The sequence below is a fragment of the Erpetoichthys calabaricus genome, chromosome 9, assembly GCF_900747795.2.
Source record: "Erpetoichthys calabaricus chromosome 9, fErpCal1.3, whole genome shotgun sequence".
Taxonomy (NCBI): Eukaryota; Metazoa; Chordata; class Cladistia; order Polypteriformes; family Polypteridae; genus Erpetoichthys; species Erpetoichthys calabaricus.
Genome location: NC_041402.2, coordinates 131,588,811 through 131,611,444, shown reverse-complemented (window position 1 = coordinate 131,611,444; position 22,634 = coordinate 131,588,811). Strand labels below are relative to the sequence as shown.

Below are 22,634 nucleotides of genomic sequence, written 5' to 3'. Positions count from 1 at the left end.
AGGTAGCACTTTAGTTAGGTTATTTTCAATCATGTGTTTGTTTTTTATATCTGAAATTATTTTATTGAATTTAAGATTTCATTACAATTTATTCATTAAAGGTCAATGGGAAATACAGTCTTACATCTAATTCAGATCCAATAATCCATGCCTTCCTCATTTTTATTAAAATACACACCAGGAAAGCCAAATGTTATCTGGCAATTTACATTTTCAGCAGTTTATTATGCCAAATTATAACTAAAATGGTGGTGATACATTAGGTGGTTTCATTAATATTTTACCCTTAATAATGAAAAAGAGGGACCCTATCTATCTATCTATCTATCTATCTATCTATCTATCTATCTATCTATCTATCTATCTATCTATCTATCTATCTATCTATCTATCTATCTATTGGAGAAATAGGTCTTGAAGGTCTGGTTTAAAATTATGATAGAACGGTATATAAGTGGAAATTAAGTACATTTGCTAGGTCACTATAGATCAGATCTCTCTCCCTGAATGAGAAAACAGACACAGGTTATACCTCATATTGGGAGATTCTAGCCATGACTCTGTGTTCTAAAAGAAAATCTGCAAGTGAACAACTCATGCCCAAATTTGCTAAAAGTATTGTGCTTTACTTCCAGTTCATTCAATATAATCATGAAATTATAACAAACCAAAGGGTGTTTAAATAATATACAGTAAAACTGATTTATATTTCTCAAGCATTCTCAAACCTGTTTAATCAAACTTCAGGGTCAAATGGCGCAGAATTGATCCTGGCCAAACTGGACTCAAAGCTGGAACCAGACATTCCTATTCCTATATGATAGCTCATTGTGGTTAAATATTTTAAAATACCATTCCTTGGGATGTGGGAGAAAGCTGGAAAATTGGGTAGAAAAACACAAGGGCACAAGGAAAACTACACACTCCACCACATAGATGTTGACCAAACCACAATTCAACCCAAACTGTCTGGTGGTGTGAGGTAATGACATAGGGAAGTCTTCTGCCAACACTTCATACATTTTTAGCTTTACAAGACAGTTCTTTCTTGAATTCTTAATATATTACAAAACAAAGCACACATCAGTAATAACTAAATATTCAACATTGTTCTTTCAAATTGGAGACATACTTATTTCAGCCCATTTTTAATTTGGACTTAAAATCTGAGGTGGGTTTTTCTGGTGAACAGCAACTTAAATTGTAATTTTTGCTCACAACAACATTTAATTAAGATTTTTAAACTAATTCTAATAATTCATGAAATGCCATACATTGTCATAAACTAACAGGATGGAAATTTATTTTGTTACACATAATGTATAAAACAGGTGCCTTATTTCCTGAATGAAGATGTTAGTCATTTGCTCAGAGAAATAATTGTACTGTGTTCTTATGTTTACTGTATACAAACAAATTTATACAGGCAGGATATGTTTGGAAGTTTCAGCAGCTGCATGCAATGAACAGCTGTAATGCGCTGCCCGGCGGGCAAGGGCTAAAGAAGGGTCATAGATGCCAAAAAGGGTAGGAGACAGACCTCCCAGAGAGGGAGAGAATCAAGATGGTTGTTAGAGAGTCCCTCTGCATACTATTATGTAGGAAGATCATGGGTTCAATGTAGTGACAGAACCTGTCATTATGGATGATGCCCTGGGTTAGCACCAGAATAAAAAAAATATTTTGTCATCTTCCAAGAAAGGCTATGATGGATTGGAGCTTTGTCCAGGATTTAATCCTGCCTTGAGCCCTATGTTAGCTGTGATAGGCTCCAGCACCCCATACCACCCTATTCAGGACAAAGTGGGTTAGAAAATGACTGACTGAATGACCTTCCAAGAAAGGTCACTACAACATGGCAATTCTGCCTTTCAATGTATGTAGTAGAGGTCAATCAGCCCAACAAATGCCAAGACCTCTAATTAAAAGAGATTGACCTTGGTGTTCATGCAAAGAGCCAACACAATTCTTTATAGTGTAAGAGATCTTCCTCCTTGTGCCAAGTGAGAGGCTGATGTCCAGTAGACGAATAAGACCAATGTAAGAGTTATCTTGAGAACCCATTAATTTAAGGTCTGCTTGGAGCTCAGGGCAAGTTTCCCATTGGCAGCTAGAGGGTGTTGTAGTTTGTTTTCCCTATTGCTACAGAGGACTACGTCTGACTCTGTAGGTGATTATGGAGCTTGACCAGGAAATGGCCTGTGACAGGATTTAAAGGCTGCATGTGTCAGAGACTTAATGGGTGTAGTGTTGGGAGAACAGGTTATGGTAATGTTTCACTGGTCGGAATAAAAGAGGTTCTTTGAGACATAGGTATATAGACAGAAAGCCAAAGAGACACAGGAGACGAGAGGAAGTCATTGTTGATTCAACCAGGAAATGGTAAATTTGTAATGTCCACAAGTCAGGCAGACGTTTAACTTCTAAAGATTGACCCAGACAAGCAACAGAATATTTCGAGTGTATATTTTACTTTTGATATTTTGAGGTCTGTGCAGCATTGGTGATGTGGTGGTTTGCTCTATTGATTCACAGATCCAGGAGATGAAATTTATACTGGGTTTGTAATTTTCCCAGTGCCTGAGTCACTTTTTCTCCAACATCCCACACATGTGCCAGTTATGTTAATTTTTAACCCTAAATTAGTCTGGTGTGAGCGTGTGCATGAATGTGCCCCATAATGGTCTTTTGTTTTGTTAGTTTAATTCCTGTCTTTTGCTCAAGGTAAACATGATGGGCACTGGTCCCCTCACACCTCTGAAAAGGAGCAAATGTATTCTACAAAGTAAATTATTTATGTTGTACTATATATGCATCCATATATTGATTTGTTAACTTAGTGTACAGTATGTCCAATTGTCACATCCCGTGGTGGCTTTCCATATTACATTACTAAAGTAAATTGACATTTTTCCAGATCGGGAGAAAACTGATTATGTGTTTTTAATACTTCAGTCTATTGCTGTGATCTAATACATGTCTTCTTCAAAGTGCATCTGTTGTGCTTCCATTACAATCACAGACTACTTGTTAATATGTCACATGCATGGGCAGCCTAGTGTACTTTGAATGTAGCAATCGCCATCCCTTGATCACATCTAAATAGTGACCTAAATTTGCTCCAGCCCAGGACCGTCTCTTTCCTTTGAAAGTTAATTGCCTGCGAAGAGTATACTCAGAGATGACCCAGATTTGGAAGAAAACACAATTGTGAGAGTCATCTAAGACTTCAAAGGATCCCACCTGGCAACACTTTTCTAAGGTAATCATGGCTATTGACCAAAATGTAGAATTCATTGAACTAACAGTTGTAAGTGTGAAACCAGTTTCTAAAAATTTGATAGAGACATTGACCTGCCCTTGCAGGTTAAACTCAGCATTAAAATTACAAGTCCAAAAGAAACTGGATCATGAATCATTGTGTTATTAGAATCGCTTTTTATCTTATTCTACCTTGAGCACTGTAAATGTGAAGGACAAAATGTTAAATATAAAATAGTACTGTTCGTGTGTCATTTTCCTACAAAATGTTTTGCTTTTAACATAAAAAATAAGCTATTTGGCTCATGCTGTATAGTGATTGTTTTTCACATTGGACAAGGGAATCTAAATAAATTACAAGTCTTGCTGGCACAGAAAGATTAGATCATTGCTTGTACTTCATCTTAGTGATGGAAAAAATGCAAGTCTAACCTAAGAGCAAACATTGAGTTACTTCACAAAATCCTTCAAAAAGTCATTATGCTGATTTCACGCCACACTGTGATTAATTTTCGAGGTCCTCCCTGTGCTGCTCTTATCACAGAGTATGCTTTGACATTGTGCTTCTCCTACTGTGAGCTTCTCATTAGTCAATGCAACAACTTCAAACAAATCAGCTGTCCTTTTGTTGGAAAGTAAAAGGAAATGTAACATATTGAGAATTTCAAGAAAGATAAAAAGCCTTCTTGTGAAAGGGGAATGTCTTTTTTAGCTTTTCTGAGACTTGGTGTTTAATATTTGCATGGATTTGTCAAATTTAGTTATGACCAACAGTCAAAAAATAGTTGAAAACACACATTCATAACCTGCAAGTGACATAAATAATGACTGGACAAGGAATGAAATCCACACCCCTGAAACTGTGAAAAGCAGTTCTAGTCTTTGTACCACTTGGCTACACTGACTCATACAAATTTAGATACATATAAAAATAGAATAAAAATAAATAGTTAATTTGTTACGGTAGATATAAAAAAGAAAAATATGGAGGAGAATTTAAAGCCATTTCAAATGTATATATTGTATGTATAAAATACTGATACAGAATATAAAAAACAGAATAAATTATACCTTATTTGTCCCTAAAGAGAGATTCAGAATTTACAGAAGCTAAAAGATATATATATATATATATATATATATATATATATATATATATATATATATATATTTATATAATACACACTACTGGTTTCTCTTCAAATTTAATCAGTTGAAATGCAATGACTAGCCTAAAATGGTAAAGAGGTAAGAAGTAAACTGCCAGAGGTTTAGTTCTGTTAGTTTAGTCTACCATGGACTGAAAAAAGGAAATTTCAGAATATTACAAATGGGCTTTCTTCAGGGAACAACTAATTGGTTACAATCTGCAGATGTTCTGCAGCATTTAAAGTAAATTAAGCCTTGCAAATTGAAGCAAGCAATTTGCACAGGTGTCCCAACATCTGTTGATTACTTAAAAACCCGCTGTCTGTCTTAAAGCATTTTTACAGCATAGTGTCCCTGTCATGGCATGGGGCATTAAGGTCCACATTCAGACCATAGGGTAAGCGTCCCCTGCTGGCCTCGCCAACACTCTTCCAGCAGCAAACCAAGCATTTCCAAATTGGTTTCCCATCTAAGTATAGTGAAATTCATATTTACATGTGCTTTTCAACATTAAAAATATTGCCTATCTCCAACACCATGATTAGTTAGTATAATTAGCCTACTTCAAAACGCCTGCCTTCCTCATCTTAAATAACAAATAAAATATAATAAGAACAAAGATCTCTTTGGGATGATATAGGATTTGACAGTTTTTTATTTCTAAAAATCATTTCCAAAATACACAGAAAGCCAATGCAGTTCATTAAGAATGAAAGTGATATGCACAATTTTGTTTTACTTTTTCAACAATTATGCATTTTGATACATAAAATTCCATTTTATTAGTCACAAAAGCATGCATTAGCCATTCCATGAATGAAAGACCTTGTGAAACCAAATTACTCTTAATTTGTTTTTTGGGTCCTTTAGAGCCAATGATAAGTACCTCACACTCAACATCACTAAATTTAAATTATTGTTTCACATCCAACACCTAATGTCAGAGATAAAGTTCATTAAAATACAATGGCATTTATTATAAATAGGCTTCAAAATAATAAGCTGCGTTGTGCCACTCAATTACTTGTCCAAAGTGTAACAAATACAAATAAAACAGGAGAAGCTCTAAAACTGAACTCTTAGGCACACCACAATTTACCAACACTACAGACAAATTAATCCTGTCAGTAGAAACCAAACACTGTCTTTTATGACGGTAAGATTTAAAACAGGATAGGGTGTGTTAGAGGCACCTACTCAATCTTTGAGACAGTCAACCAAGATGAAAACAATAAGCGGTGCTAAAAGCTGCGCTTAAGATGCAGAAAAATAAAAATATATAACCCACTTATATTAGCCTTCATGCAGATGTCATTCATCACTCTTACCAACCCTGTTGACTACAGCACTTGGAATCTTTCAAACAACTGATTTAAATTAATAAATTTGGTCAACTGGTCTTAAAAAATTTATTTTTTTTCTTTAAAATTCTGGCCATAAAAAGAAGTTCAAAGATTGAATGAAAAATATTCTTACACTACGACACTTTTAAAATAAGAGGTAGCTTATCAAATTAATAATGACATAAGATAATAGTGTCTATGACTTCTTTTAATAGTCACATCATTTCCTAATTTACTTAATCCAGACCAGGGTTGCTGGAGCCTATTCCAGATGGCATTGGGTGCAAGGCAGAAACAAACCAGTCCGTCACAGGGTGAACACACACCAAGCTGCTAATTTAACATTGGCAGCTCACCTAACCAGCATGTCTTTGGACAGCAGGAGGAAACCGGAGCACCCAGAAGAAACCTGCACAGATGCGGGGAGAACATGCAAACTCCATGCAGGACACAAACCCTTGTCTCCTTACTGCAAGGCAGTACCACTGTACCACTGTACTGCCTCCTCTTTAAATAGTCTTGTCAGCAATATTTATAAACTTGATGCACCAAAATTGAATAATGAAATAGTGACAAGAATTCCTTGGCAGAGATGCGCACAAAATGTCTCAAGATGGCAAAGACAGGAAAAGAAGGCAGAACCATAACAATTTGTGAAATAGGATCAATTGACAATCTTATTCATAGTTTAACACTGATAGGAGTAAAAACACCATCTATGATATTAAACAGAAACTTTGGATTATGGCAATAATAAAAAAAATCTAAAAAAATAATTTGCTTATTTTTATAGCAGCATTAAGTAGTCTTTGCAGCTACTTTATATGATAAAAATGCTCTCTTGCTTTCGTTGATTGCCATTTGCTTTCAGCATGCCTACACTCCCTCCTGGAACTTTAAACATAATTTTTAACAAAGAAATGCACTTAGAGAAACTCATATTTATTACTTGAGCAGGAACTGCAACATCAAGAGAAGCTTCACATAGATTATTAAAATGATGAATTATCTCTACTTTATGAAACTAGTTACTGTTCTTAATACTGAATACACTTTCAGTATAAACTTTCTGAAAATTGTCTTGCTTTTGAGGAATTTGTTTTATGTTAATAAATACAATAACATGTTCTATTTTAAAAGGAATACAAATAATAAGATCTGTTAAAATATCCAAATTGATCCAAAACATTTATGTTTTTCAATAACAGATTATTTAGATTAATACCAAACGTTAAAACTGAACCAAAGGTATGAACATGCTGGTATGTAGGTCAACAACATACATCACAAAGATAATCACCTGAATAGCATTTAAAAGCACAACTAACAGTGTATCCAAGTGTTTAATATGTTTATAGCAAAATAACCAATGACTTAGATTTCTTCATATTCTGGTTTATTACTGAAGAGACTTTGACAACTCAAAGATATTGTAAAATAATCTCTAGATTATGGAGGAATCTACTAATCTACTACAAAAAACTGATGTCATTTACAGTAGAACAGAAGATAGGAGCACAAAAGATCTAAAGTCCTCTAAGTACGCCAGCCCTGACAACTGATCTCAGGTTTATTAAAAGATGAGTAACCAAGAGAATAACTTTCAATTAGTGCACTAGATTAATCAGAGTTTAGCAATGTTTCAGTCATCATTATAAATTACATAATCTAGGTTCTGCAAAGAAATTAAATCATTATAAATAAAAAGCATCTTGTTGCAATGAGGTCTAACATTAAGAAGTGCAAGTTTCACAGTTATTTTGTAAATAATATCAACAGGAATTGACATAATATAGTATTTCATTTTCACAGGTTTTGTAAATTGATTGTGGTAAACTGTATCCATTCTTTAACACACAGGCCTTGAGTATAGTATAGTATGCCAGCACCAGTGCTGTACAAATGCTTTCCAGGTACAGTGAGTTCAACTGCAATCCCAGGACTTTTCTGCTTGTGAGATCCAAAGCACCTGTATTGCCTATTTCTCATAGATGCATTATACATTCAACTTCATAGAGTATTTGGACAGTGACACAATTTTCATAGTTTTGGCTCTTTACACCACCACAATTAATTTGAAACAAAGCAGTCAAGATGTGATTGAAGTTAGACTTTCAGCTTTAATTCAAGGGGTTTAACAAAAATATTGTGTGAGCTGATTAAAACAGATATACATTTTTTATTTTCAGGGACTCAAAAGTATTTAGACATACTAGTATAATTATAAATATAATGATCATTTACAATATTTGCTTGAAAATCTTTTTCAGTCAATGACTGCCTGAAGTTTCGAAACCCATGGCCATCTCCAGGTGCTGGGTTTCCACCCTAGTGATACTTTTCAGGCCTTTACTGTGGCTGTCTTCAGATGCTGCTTGTTCATTGGACTTCCTGCCATCAGTTTTGTCTTGAGTAAGTGAAATGCATGTCCAATTGCATTGAAGTCAGTTGACTGACTTGGCCTTTGAAGAATATTCCACTACTTTACATTGAAAAGCACTTGTTTTGCTTTCACAGTATTTTGCAGTTGTCTATCTGTACTGTGAAGCGTTGTCCTATCAGTTTTATAGTATTTGGCAAAATCTGAGCAAACAGTATAATTCATCCTGCTACTTCTGCCAGCAGTCATATCATCAATAAACACTAATGACTGACTTCCATTCACAGCCATGAATGATCATGCCATAAAACTGCCTCCACCATGTTTTATAGATGATGTGGAATTCATCAGATCATGAGCTGTTTCTTCTTTTCTCCATACTCTTCTTTTTAAAACATTCTGGTATATATTGATCTTAGTTTTCTTTGTCCAAACAAAATTGTTCCAGAACTTGACAGGCTTTTAAAAAATGTTTTCTGGCAAAGTGTAATCTGTACTTCCTATACTTGAGGTTTACCAGTGGTTTGCACCTTGTGGTAAAAACCCTCTGTCTTTTCTTTCATGAAGTATTCTTGTGATTGTAAACTTTGGTCTGCCTGCCAGGGAGTGTTCATAGTTTGGTTAAATGTTGTGATGGGGTTCTTCCTCAACAACCATAGAATTGAGCGATCACCCAGAACAGTTGTCTTCTGTGGTTTTCCAGACTTTCTGATATTGCTTTAGCTCACCAGTGCATTCCTTCATTTTAAGAATGTACCAAATGGTTGGTTTGACCACTCCTGGTGTTTCTGTTATCTCTCTGATGGGTTTGTTTTGTTTTCTCTGCCTAATGATGGACTGTTTTAGTAGTTAATGAAATAATGATGGAACTGCTCCCACCTGGCTATGGAACAGCTTATCAGTCAAATGTCCAAATTCATTTGAGCCCCTGGAAGTGAGAAGCTATGCTTCACAATATTTTTTGTACACCCCTTAAATGAAAGCTGGAAGTCTACACTTCAGTCACATAATGATTGCTTCATTTCAGATTCATTGTTGAGGTGTACAGAGCCAAAATTTTGCAAATTGTGTCACTGTCCAAATACTTATGGATCGGATTACATGTATTTTACTTTCAGGTGAAAGCTCATTGGTTGTCAGCCCTCACATACACAAAGCCCTTACATGAATCAAGTCAAAGACTGATTGGTCTAAGGATTTCAGTCTACATGATTGATATACACAAACACATGCCACAATTGCACCTTACTTGCTATGTTTACATTAATGAAATCTGGAAAATTAAAGTAATGTGAGAGAGCCTTAGGGGGTCAACTAAACTAAAGTGTTTTACTCCTGTGCTGGTCATAGAATGACCCAAATTTAATAGTCTTTAGGGAATATTTATGTAGCAAAAACAGAATAGGCTGGATTAAAGGAAGGTGTTCCAGTGAAGTCACTGGTCCCTCAGTTGTTTGGTGTCTTCTTTGCCGAGGACATAACAAAAAAGTAGGTAAGCTGATGTTTAGCACTAAAATCCTTTCCCTGTGTAATCTTAAAATCATAACTCAGAAAAAAACACTAGTGATAATATATTGTATAAAAGTAATAAATGTAAAGTTGATGAAGTTTATCTGAAATAAAAAAGAAAAGCTATGACTTGTACCATCAACCTTTCAAAGCAACTGATCATTTCAAGCCAATAGGTTTGTTATCAATTTATGAAATGAACATTACTAATATTCACCTAACGAATGAATTCCTAATGAGCCTATTGGAAGATTTAAACTTTTATTAACAGTAATTTTGTAACTAATAAGAGCATTACAACAGATTAACCTTTTTAGGAAGACTACAAGGTAACTTTGATTATTGCTCACACACTGATAAGGACTAACCCTCATCCTGCCTTAAACTTAAACCTTTTTAAAGATATAACATAATTAAAAAAAAAATGTAAACATAAAATGTATTGATTATACTCATTTGGCAGGTAGGGTAGAACTGGATTTTAAACAGTGAGGCCAAGGGTTTGATTGCCTATAGCTGACTCACTTTGTGAAAAAGTGCAAGTCACTAAGACTGCAAGTTTTAATTGAAAAATCAATAAATACAACACAGTAGAGAAGCACAATGTCAAATAAAATTTGAATAATTTCTTTAAAGTATTAATTACGGCATTGCATTTTCAATATAGTGCTAAAAATGTGTTGCAATGTCATGAACTCAATCTAACCTAAATCGCCCTAGAAAGAAAACAAAGTTTGATTTTGTTTGACTTATTAAAATGTACTTCTCATTTGTGCAGGGCTTGAATAGTTTTCAGCATGGGGGGTGGGGGTTGGAAGCTGCAGCCATCAAAGCTCTTAATATTAATGTGCATAATTGCTGTTACCATTCATTAACCTCCTGATAACAGTAGGCTCAGTGGGCATCCAGTGGCTCCTTCATATGGGATTGACAAACACTGATAACGTCAGTTAAATGAACTGATAACAAACCAATCAGGTGGAAATCTGCCAAACAATTAATGATGCTCACTTTGAAAATTTTCTATAATCTTTAATGAAAAAAAAAATTTCTATTAATGTTTAATATTTAATGTTTTTGTGCACCCTGAATTTCCAGTCAATGGTGTATCTCATTTTTGGCTGAATATGCTAACCTTTAGTCCAGTAGTGCTTTGGAATCTGGCCATACTTCGCAGGCAATTTCAAAATTAATGCGGAGTTAAAGGGACATTTCACTTATTGTGAATGTATTTTTAAAACGCATATACTGAAATAAATGCATAAAGCTGAAATAGATATCCAACAATACAGAGTTCAGAAAATGTATGGATATTAGCCAGGACCATCAATCTTTTATTAATTTCTCACACATACTGTATTCCAAACTTCCACATATTAATCTCTCTTGCTATTTATGTCATATAAATGTTTTTCAAGCATTAATATTTCCTAATCCATTTTCTAACACGAACAAATCTACAGAAAAACTTGATTTACTTGGATATTTCTCCTCTGTTTAAGTACTTACAATCCTATAGAACATCCTGAAATGTCAAGTACTTTGGGTTTTATAAATGAAAAAGTTAGCCTTCAATGGTAATGACAAATTATAAAGAAAAAAAAAACTTGAGCTGTGCAGCTGTGTAGCAGTATAAAGTGCGCAGCCTTAAACCTGACACGTGCCTTGCCTGCACCAGACCAGCTGTGGAATGAATTCAGTTTGCTCAGGATACAAAGGTCATGACTGGAAGAGCTCAGTATAATAATTTGCTTTGCTCATTGAGGTTTCTAGCGGGTTTTATTAGTAGAGAATATTTATTACTAGCTGAAGTAGCAGACATTTCCTGGAATTAAATTATGACACATGTGTTAGTGTTGATGATGGTGAAGCAATACCTGGAGAATTGTAGAATTTGAGGGGAGCCTCTTCCCCACACATTAAATAATATTGTTGGTGGCCTATGCTTAGGGCTGGTTACAACTGGAGAAGAAAAAAGGGCAAAGGGTTAGCCAAGATCAGAAAGAGTGTTCCCTGTAATTGTGTAGTACAAATAGAGTGATAAAAAATACATTTTGTAAGGCAAAATTTTAAGATAAACGTGGAATAGCCACTCTTGTAAATTTAGTTAGGGCCTTGCAATGCTGTTTCTATTGAGTTTGCAAGCTTTTTTGTGAGGAACTTGCAGAGCTGGGTGTGACTACTGATCCTAATGTGATGTGGGAGACCAACCATGACAAGACACTGAAGGTTGCTGAGGGCTGTGTTGATGTTGCTGGTGTTCCTATAAAGAGGTGTTTCATCTCACAGCGCATCCTGGATATCATCAAGAAGAGTCACAGTGCAGCTTGATGGCAACTCTGGTCTGTACCGAGAACTGAGAAGGATGGTTGCAAAGTCTCTGAGGACTGATAAGGAGGTGTTTGTTAGAGAAATCTGTGAGCAAGTCACACACTATCAATTGTCTAGTGACCCATGTCCTGCTTATAGAGGAATGGAAGCATTACGTACATCCAAATCTGTTCCTTGGAAAGTCGCAGTCAAGACGGGTGATGAAGTGGTTCTGATGGATGATGCTGCAATTGTGACCCACTGGGCTGGCTACTTTAAGCAGCTGCTTAAAGCTGATCCTACGGATAGGACGTTAGACATTTCTAGGTCCACAGTTCTTGAGGCTAATCATCCAATTAGCTGTGAACCATCCAGTCCAAACTAAGATTGTACAGGTGGTCAATCAGCTGAGGGTAGGGAAGGCTGCAGGGACCTGTGGTATCTGGGGTTAACTTCTCCATGCTGGAGGTAAGGCTGTCCTCCTTGTATTCCATTTGGGAGATGATCCCAACTGACTGGAAAACAGGACTTGTCATCCCTATCTGGAAAGGGAAGGGTGATTGTCTGGATTGCAGCAACTACAGGGGAATAAAACTGCTCTCTGTGCTGGATAAGGCTCTTGCTAGGGTCATCCTCAATAGGATCCGTGATTTCTTGCTCTCCTACCAGCGACTGGAGCAGTCTGGTTTTACACCTAAGAAGTCTACCATCGACCACATCCTGGAACTGAGGACTCTCATGGAGCGCAAACACGAATATCGGCAGAGTTCTTTTGCAGCCACTGTCGATTCAGTCGATCGAGCTACCCCGTGGGACTTCGCAGGATTCTCCTAAAGTTGTCAGATATAATGGCCGGTCTGTACACTGGTGCTGTGTATGCTGTGCAGAGCGGAGGCAAAACCTCTAGTTGATTCTGGGGTTCATCAGGGGTGTGTTATTGCTCCTACTCTGTTCAGTGCTTGCATGGACAAGATGTTGGGCAGGGTCATGGGGTCCAGGGGCTGTGGGGCATCTGTTGGTGAAGAAAGATTCACAGATCTTGACTTTACCAATGATGCTGTGATCTTCACAGAGTCAATGCAGGGTCTCTCGAGAGACTGATCGAGGAGCCTGAATGTCTGGGCTTGCAAGTGTCCTGAATAAAAACCAAGACCCTGGCCTTTAATGACATCTTGGACACAGCTATCAGCAGTGTGTCTGTCTGCGGAGAGAATATCAATCTTGTCGAGAGGTTTACTTAACTCGGCAGTCACATTCATGTCTCTGGTGACTCTTCTTATGAAGTCAGTAGATGGATTAGGAGATCATGGGGGGTCATGAGTTCACTGGAAGGGATTGTGTGGCGCTCACCCCTTTCTTTGCAAAAGCACGAATGTCCAAGTCTTTAGAGTCCTGGTGCTTCCTGTTTTGCTATATGGTTGTGAGTCATGGGTGCTATCCAGTGATATGAGATGAAGACTGGACTCCTTTGGTACTGTGTCTTTTTGGAGAATCTTTGGGAATTGTTGAGGACCCGAGTGGCTGGACCAAGCCAAGGGAATGCCCATGTAACATCTGGCTCCAGCAGTTAAATGGTCATTTCTGGAGGGTGGGACTAGATGTTTGCCTGGGGCGTTGCCAACCAGGATCCCAAGCTATTTCGTTGTGGGGTGGGTGCAGCAACACACTGTACCAGTGCATGCTCTCCAACCTGACCTGACTTGACCTTCCAGTTGCAAATATAGATGCTCAAGCTCTTCATTTAGAGGAAAGGAAAATAATTAGGGATATTATCAATATAACTGTCAAAGTTAAAAAATGTTACTGTAATTTAAATTACTTTTGGAAATATACTGTACTTTCAAGAAAGCCATAATAATAATAATACATTTTATTTATGTAACACCTTTCTCAGACTCAAACAACATCACTAACTATGGTACAATAGGAATTTAAATACAGAAAAAGATAAAATTAACAAAATGGGATACAAACTAATATCATACTTTAAATACTAATTTAAAAATAAACCAAACAATGTTTAATAGATCTGAAATAGAATAAGAATCAATTAATAGAAACCAAAATTCGAAAACACAAAATGCTAGAAGAAAAACAATAAATAACAACTTCTGATGCCATGTATCATCTTGTGTACCCGATAATGAATGAAGAGAAAAGATACGGTTATCAATATAAGTTAAAAGGCATTCTGATCAGATGTATTTTAAGTTGCCGATTACAAAAATGAATTGTGTCAGCTAATCTAGTTACTTTAGAATCTGGGTGCAATAGTGCTGAAGGCTAAGTCAACCATAAAGTACAAGCTAGTTTGGTGCATGACAAGTTTTCCAACATCATTGAACTGAGTAGGAGAATGGGACTGTAGTGCTGCAGGATGTTGCTGATGCAGTTCGGAGCAAGGCCATTTATAGTTTCATAGGTTAGCAATAGAATCTTATAATTAGTTCTATAAGACACAAGAAGCCTATGAAAGTGAACCATGATAGGTATTTTGGGCTCACTCTTGTGTTTCTGAGTAAGGACTACTACAGCAGAGGTTTAAACCAGCTGCAGCTGAGATAAAGGGTATCTGCCAACAGATATTTATTGTAGTTAGTGTGCAATTTGATGAAAGCTTCTCAGTAGCAGAGAAGGATAGAAACAAGCAAATGTAGGATATGCTAAAGGTGGAAATGACAATGTTTGTTAGTAATTTATATAGGTTTAATGAGAAAGGGGAGAATCAAAAAAGAATACAAAGGTAAGATGATATAATCAATGAAAGTGATTAAAAGGAGCTTAATTTCATAATTACCATGACTTCTGCTTTTTGGACATTATTTTTAAAGAGTTGTGTTCAATCTGAAAGTTAATTTCTCCCACACACGTTATGAGATTAAAAACCTCTGATGAACATCCAGTTTTAACACTGAAGTAGATGTGAGAAAAAACAATAACCCAGACCTAAGCTTAGAATTATACAGGATACAGAAAACAGAATAAGGAAAAGCATACTGTATAGACACAGAAAAGAAATTGTAAAGCACAGAGCTTTGAGGAACTCTTTGCTTAACTGGTTCCAAGATAGATCTGTAGTTCCCAAAGTTGATAAACTCTTGCCTGTCATTTACGAAGGACTTAAATCACTGGAAGGCAATGCCAGAGATACTTAGGATACATTCCATTCTGAAGAGCAGAATGTAATAATTAACAGTATCAAATATTGCACTAAGGTCTAAAAGAATTAATTTTCTGACTTATCTAGAGTATACTGCCATAGTCATAAGTTACTCAAAGTAGAGAGGTTTCACCGCTACACTGTGTCCTTAAGCCTCACTGAAAAGGACCCATCAAATTAATAAAACTTAAGTTATTGTTGAGTTGAGAAACTACAACATGCTTGAGAACTTTTGATAGGCAGGATAAGTGAGAGATAGGCCCAGAGTCATTCAAATTGTCAGCTTCTAGACAAGACTATTTAAATTTAAGATTTAAGAAAGCATTGTTTGTGTCAGTCAGCAAAGAGCCAGTGTCAAAGGGTATATTTATTATTGTTAAGATAGCAGCAAACAGAGTGCTAACTGCCGAGAGTGGATTGACAAGTTTTAAATGCAAAAATCACAAAAGAAACACAGCAAGCAATGTTTATAGCTCTTCAGAATCCTGGGCAACAGCTTCCACTAATTCAGTTGCAAGTGAAGTGCTAGCACTATATTTTCAGCTGTAAGTAATTCAGAAATGGTAGCGGACTGTCTCACGGAACTGACAGCACCATGAAGAACAAGCGAATGATGGCAGGTTCTTGCAACAGTAATCTTTTGAACTGGTGGAAACAGTCTGTATTATTTAAAACTGATTTGTCACTTGAAACAGTACAATCACTAATCTGCTTCAGTAAAGATGATTCACAGCTGGGAGCATGTACAGTTGGCTAGAGATGATGTCGATCAGGAAAGGAGAAAATCATGGATTACTCAAGTGAACCCACAAAGAAACCCAATGCACTGCCTGGATGTTTCCACACAGCCAGAGGATACAGTCTACATAAAACAACAGAAAGAATGTTGATTATCCTAACTCTAATATTAGGCCTGATGTTACCAGTTGCACCAGTCAAAGATATGGCCATCAAAACAAACAGAGGGATTCCTTGTTCTACAAGGGGATTAATAAAGATTGCACAGAGATGATCGATAAGTCTTTCATATCAGCTGGAGTTGGTTTATCATGCCTGAGTTTTAGTAAAAAGAGAAAAATTCCCAAACTATACTTTTGAGATTGTGTTGGGTAAACACTACACTTCAAGAAGCAGAGATGAAGCAAACACATGTTTAGAATTAGTCTGTATCCTCCTACATCTAACTTAATGGTAAAATAACACAAATACTAGCCAACATATAATTTAACTGTAATAGGACATATATATTACCTGGGGATTGAAAGCAATGTGACCAGGATATGAATAGGGAACAAAAAGACATAGTCAAAAGGAGATGTGAATGATCAAAACCAAGAGAGTAATCAGCAAAAAAACAAAACAAGGGAAAAGTCAGAGTTAAAAAAAGTTGAAACTGAAAATACATAATATTAACACTATGGACCTCTTTGGGATAAAGCTAACTACTGCTGATAAGTTCAATGGTTGTTGTATCTACAGAGGGATATGGCAGTGTGTAATCTCCATCATTATTATATTGTCACATCCTGTGACTTCGTCAATTCAACTATCATGATCACATGATCTATTTAAAGGCCATAGTTTTGCTATTATCTATTTTAGCTCCAGCTTTGTTTGTAACTTCGAATTTGCCGTTGTTTTGTCCCTTGTCTCTTTTCATTTGATTCTGATTGCTCTCTTGGTTTTGATCATTCAATTCGCAGGTGTTGCATAAATAAAGAAAAATATGACAGCAGTTCAAACTTTGTGAATTCTCTTTAAAACATGAGATAAACATTAGAAATGGAATCCTTATATGTACCCAAATCAAACATATACAAATGGCTCAATACTACAAGATGGGTGTCAAACACACTTAATCCAATTTAGGGTCATGGGAGGCCTTTAACTTATGAGGCAACATCAACTGTAAGGCAAAACGCAAAACTTATTGGAATCCTAGTTTGATGCGAGGCCCACAGTCATACATACCCACACAAGACCAACTGGGAATCTTGTTATAACCTAACATTCATTTCTTCTCGGGGTGTAGGAGAAAGCAGAAGTAATAAATGGAAATGTCAAGTAGACACTGATAGACCATGCAGACTCCACAAATTCCTCGGCATGAGACTTGAATCCAAAACTTTAGAACACTGAGGGAGCAGCACTAACAACTGCATCATTGTGCTGCCACCAGTCAAAATGTTTAATGCTTACATAAGAAAGGAATATTCAAATGCAAAATTCAATCAAAGGAAGCCATGTTCTAATTTATTTCCAAGCTATTCTTCATTTTGTACTTTCTCACTGGGATCTAATTATGTATGCACATACAGTATATATGTTTTTTATTTCAAGGATAGCTAAATGAAGAAGTCTGCTATTCCTTCAGTATATTCCTCTAAATCTCTACCTCTTATATATATATAATACAGTATTATATATATATATTATACAGTATATATATATATACTGTATGTATATATATATGTATATATATATAATATTTTTTTAATAAATATAATATTTTCCATTTTCAGATTGAGACATCTGTACATCCATATGATATAGTGCCACAATGAACTCTAACAGCCAAAGGTAATTGATCATCTATCAAGACTACTGTCTGGTACTAAATCTGCTATATTTATCACCAGACAACATACTTAGTACTGTTATATCTATGGACAATAATATTGTACTAATAAAAAGGAAGAAGACGGAGACAGGTTCAAAGTGATACACTTAACAGGTCCTTTTGCTAAGATCGTTTCAGAGTACATGTTACTCAGCTCAGTTATTACGTTACTCAGTTATTATTATCTACTTCCTAATAGCTCCCCAGTACCCATAAATCCTTATTACTACGGAATCCCCAAAAGTCGAGACTTACAATATACTACATGTTCCTCCCCCCTTAAAATTGTAAACATGGCTAACATATAACAAACAACATCTGCTATTAGAAACAGGAATGTCAACATGAAACAGAACACATACTGTTGTAAATGCAATTACATTCTACCAAAGGAGAGAGGATAAACGACCGCTACATCCTGCTAACATAAGGTATTATTCTGTACCTTTATATCTCCATATACATATATATATATATATATATATATATATATATATATATATATATATATATATATATATATATATATATATATATATATATATATATATATATATATATATATATAGACACTCATATATATATGTATACATACAGTTAGTTTTTATAAGTTAAGACGGTCAGGAGACTTTCTGCTTCTGAGAGGGTTACGTCGTACAGCTGATGTGTGTTCATCCCCTAAGACAGCCTCAGGTAACCTTGGCACAGCAGCATCAGCAGGAATTGAAACAGGACAGTAAGGTGGTATCCCCAGCTGGCTTTGGGTCAACTCACTAGAACTTGGTTCCTCAGACGTTTCTGTGCTACCAGCTGCTTCATCAGGTATAGCGGGTAACAACTGTTCATCATGTCGTCTCCATGTCTGGCGGTCTCGTGTGCATACCTTATAAGAGACAGGTCCAGTCTTTTGAAGAATGGTTGCTGGTACCAGTTTCTCAGTGGTGGAGTAGTTACGAGCAAGGATAGCATCTCCACTGAGAAACTCACCATCTTTAGTCCGCTTGGCACATTGTTTTACTTTATAGTGCTGCTTATCATAAACTCTCATTTGAGTGGTAGCTGGTCTCAATAAATCAAGACATGTTCTCAGATGCCTTTTTAGAAACAGATCCGTTGGTGACATACCTGTTGTTCCTTGGGGGTGTGTTACGATTTTTAAGAAGAAATGTATAAAGACTTTGCTTGAAAGGTGCTTCACTTTTGGATGCTTTAAGAGCATGTTTAAGGGTTTGCACCATTCTTTCAGCCGGGTCATTAGTAGAAAGATGATAAGGGCTGGATAGGAGATGTTTAATACCATTACCTATTAGGAATATTTCCATTTATTGGGACACAAAAGAAGGCCCATTATCCGTCACAATCTGTTCTGGCAGTCCAAAATGTGCAAACATCTCTCTTAAGGTTTGGATCGTCTTTTTTGATGCGATGGCGGGCATGATAGTGACCTCAGGCCAAATAGAATGTGCATCCACTGCGACCAGAAGCATAACACCCTCTACAGGTCCTGCAAAATGTAAATGAATGCGTAGCCAAGGACTGGCTTGCCATTCCTATGGATGCAATCATGCTGGACTTGGCATATTTCTGAGGCCTTGACATGATGAACATGAAGTTGCCTTTTCCTCAATATCATGATCAAGTCCAGGCCACCAAAAGTAACTCTGGGCTAGCTCTTTCATTCGGGCTATGCCACAGTGTCCAAGATGTAACTCATCCAGAATGGATTTCCTCAACCTTTGTGGTATAATTACTCGCATGCCCCACATGAGGCATCCTGCTGTCACAGATAGCTCCTTCCCCTGCGAAAGGTAAGGCTGAACATCAGGCAGTACATTAACAGTGCTAAGGTCCTGCCCTCTAAGAATACAGTCAAGCACTTTTGAAAGTGTGTAATCACTCTTGGTTTCCTGCGTAATCTGGTGGGTGGTTATAGGTGCATTTTCCACCATCTTAAAGAAAAAATCTTTTGCCCTTGTTCTCTGGGTTGTTCAGGTAGGGGAAGTCTTGACAGACCATCTGCATTTCCATGTGCCTCCGAATGCCTGTATTTGATCTCATAATTGTGACCCCCAAGGAGCAATGCCCAGCACTGAAGTCTGCTTGCTGCCATAGATGGCACACCAGTATGTGAGCCAAAAATAGATGTGAGAGGTCGGTGGTCTGTTAGCAGGGTAAATTTTCGACCACAAAGATAAGTGTGGAATTTTTTTATTCCAAAAATGATGCTTAAAGCCTCTTTTTCAATTTGAGGATATTTTGTTTCAGTTTTACTCAATGTTCTTGATGCAAATGCAATTGGTCGCTCCTCACCTGTTGACATAATATGCGACACAGCAACCCCAACACCATAAGGGGATGCATTGCAAGCTAACTGAATTGGCAAGGATGGGTCAAAATGTATTAAACTCTTTTATCAGCCAGTGCAGCCTTGGCTTTGCTAAATGCTGTTTCACACTCCTGTGACTATTTCCAGGGTTTACACTCACACAGCTACTCATGGAGTGGTTTCAACAATGTTGCTAGCTGTGGAATGAAACGCCCATAATAGTTCATGAGACCCAAGAATGATCTCAGTTGGCTGACATTGCTTGGAGCAGGGGCATCTACTATTGCCTTCACTTTTGAAGGAGCTGTGTGCAACCCATCAGAATCAATAACATGCCCTAAATCAGCGTTTCTCAACCTTTAAGTATTTGCGACCTGAATTTTCATAACAGTTTTAATCGCGCCCCCCCTAACGTTTTTTTTGAAAGGAGCCCACTAATACCAATTTCTTCTCTTTTAATTAATTAATATATCATAGATGCATATTTTATTATACCTACTTAAATTTATCTACATTTATCTAACTCTATATTTATTTTTCTAGTATCAGAATGTAGTTTAAGTTAATTTTTTGGTTTCAATAGATGTATTTTTCATATTTTCGATTCTTGTTTTCTTTTTTTCACATCTTTGCGCCCCCCCCCCTTTTTGTTACTTCATGCCCCCCTAGGGGGGCCGCCCCACAGTTTGAGAACCACTGCCCTAGGTACTCCACAGACATTTTGAAAAAGTCACATTTGTCCTTGTTTACACGCAGCCCATACTTTTCTAGCCTGTTTAAGGTTTTATCCAGATTGGCCATGTGCTCCTTGTCACCTCGGCCTGTGACCAGGATGTCATCCAGGTAACACTGTACCCCTGGTAATCCACTAAGGATCTGGTCCATGGCATGCTGGAATAACGCTGGTGCTGAAGTAATTCCAAAAGGTAAGCGACGATAACGGTAGAGCCCTTTATTTGTTGCTATGGTGAGGTACTTTTGTGAGTCCTCATCTACATGCATTTGCAAGTATGCTTGGCTGAGGTCTATTTTACTAAGTTTGTTTCCCACAGCTAATCCAGCAAAAAGATCTTCAATCACAGGAAGGGGGTATTGCTCAGCTATGAGTACAGGGTTAACTGTTACCTTAAAGTCCCCACATAATCGTACAGATCCATTAGACTTGACCACCAGTACCACAGGTGTTGCCCACTCAGAATGAGAAACAGGTTCTAGGACTCCTAGTTTGACAAGTCGCTCAATGTCTGCCTCCACCTTAGGTCTTAAAGCGTAAAGAACACTCCTTGCCATCTTTGTCAAGTCCCCACATAATCGTACAGATCCATTAGACTTGACCACCAGTACCACAGGTGTTGCCCACTCAGAATGAGAAACAGGTTCTAGGACTCCTAGTTTGACAAGTCGCTCAATGTCTGCCTCCACCTTAGGTCTTAAAGCGTAAAGAACACTCCTTGCCATCTTTGTTGACAATTTGGTTGCACCCGGAGTGTCACTTTAATCCCTGTCATACTACCCAGTTCCTCTTGGAAGACAGCTTGGTGCTTTCTCAGGACCAAATTCAACTCGGACTGTTCAACAGACACAGCATTCACCTTGGTCCAATCCAACTGTACTCTTTTTCTAGCCAAGATATGCCCATCAGAGATGGATAATCACCTTTTACTATACTGCATATATGGGCAAATTGGCTCTTTGCCCATTTAGTTCAACCTGAACCTTTGTTTTACCTCTTTTTTTATTCAGTGTTTTAATTAGTAGCTCCGCCTCAGAATCAGTCTCACTGTCAGGTTTATTTTCTTCCTGTACCACGTGCAAATTGTTCTTTTTACAAGACCAGGATGCCTTTTTATCTTTCCCTGTTTCCCCCTTGTCTGTGCCTCCCTTTCTCTTTGCTTTACATGCACGATCTACATGTCCTTTTTTTTTTACAGCTACGGCATATGAGTTCTTTTCCCAGCAATTCGCTGGATGGTGATCCATCTTTCCACATCTGTAACACTGTTTGGTGCCCCCTTTTTGTTTGCTTGGGTCTGCTTGCACTCTGTGTATTCTATTAGCTGCTTCTAACTGCTGTGCTTCTTTAGCAGCCAGCTCCATAGACACGGCTATCTCAATCGCTTTCTGCAATGTGAGGTTGGCCTCAGTGAGTAACCGCTTCTGAATGCTCTCACTTCTTAATCCGCACACTAGCCTGCCCCATAAGGCGTCATCCAAATTAGCACCAAATTCACAATGTTCTGTAAGTTTCTTGAGCACCGCTACATATTGAGCAATAGACTCACCTTCTTCCTGGTTCCGTTAGTGAAACCTAAATCTTTCAGCTATTAATAATGGCTTAGGCAAAAAATGTGATTCCAGGATCCTTACAATATCATTAAATGACTTTTCTCCGGGTTTTCCTGGCTGTACCAAACTTCTCATTAGACTAAATGTTTTTGCTCCGAAAACACTAAGAAATGTTGGCATTTTCAGGTCATCCTCAACGGCGTTGGCTTTCACAAAAAACTCAAATAGCTCCGTATAAGCACCCAATAGGCATATAATAAGGCTGTGTAATGTGTACTCTGAAACGATCT

The 22,634-nt window shown here is 37.1% G+C and overlaps 1 protein-coding gene across 1 annotated transcript; it reads right to left on the bottom strand.

Moving 5' to 3' along the window:
* Nucleotides 1-19,294: 19,294 nt before the first annotated feature.
* LOC114657637 (uncharacterized protein K02A2.6-like) lies at nucleotides 19,295-21,516 on the bottom strand. Its single transcript, XM_051932239.1, has 2 exons — nucleotides 20,777-21,516; nucleotides 19,295-19,589 (listed from the first exon to the last, which is right to left on the bottom strand). Exons 1-2 carry the CDS (start codon nucleotides 21,514-21,516, stop codon nucleotides 19,295-19,297), a joined length of 1,035 nt encoding a protein of 344 aa, XP_051788199.1.
* Between the last annotated feature and the right edge of the window lie 1,118 nt (nucleotides 21,517-22,634).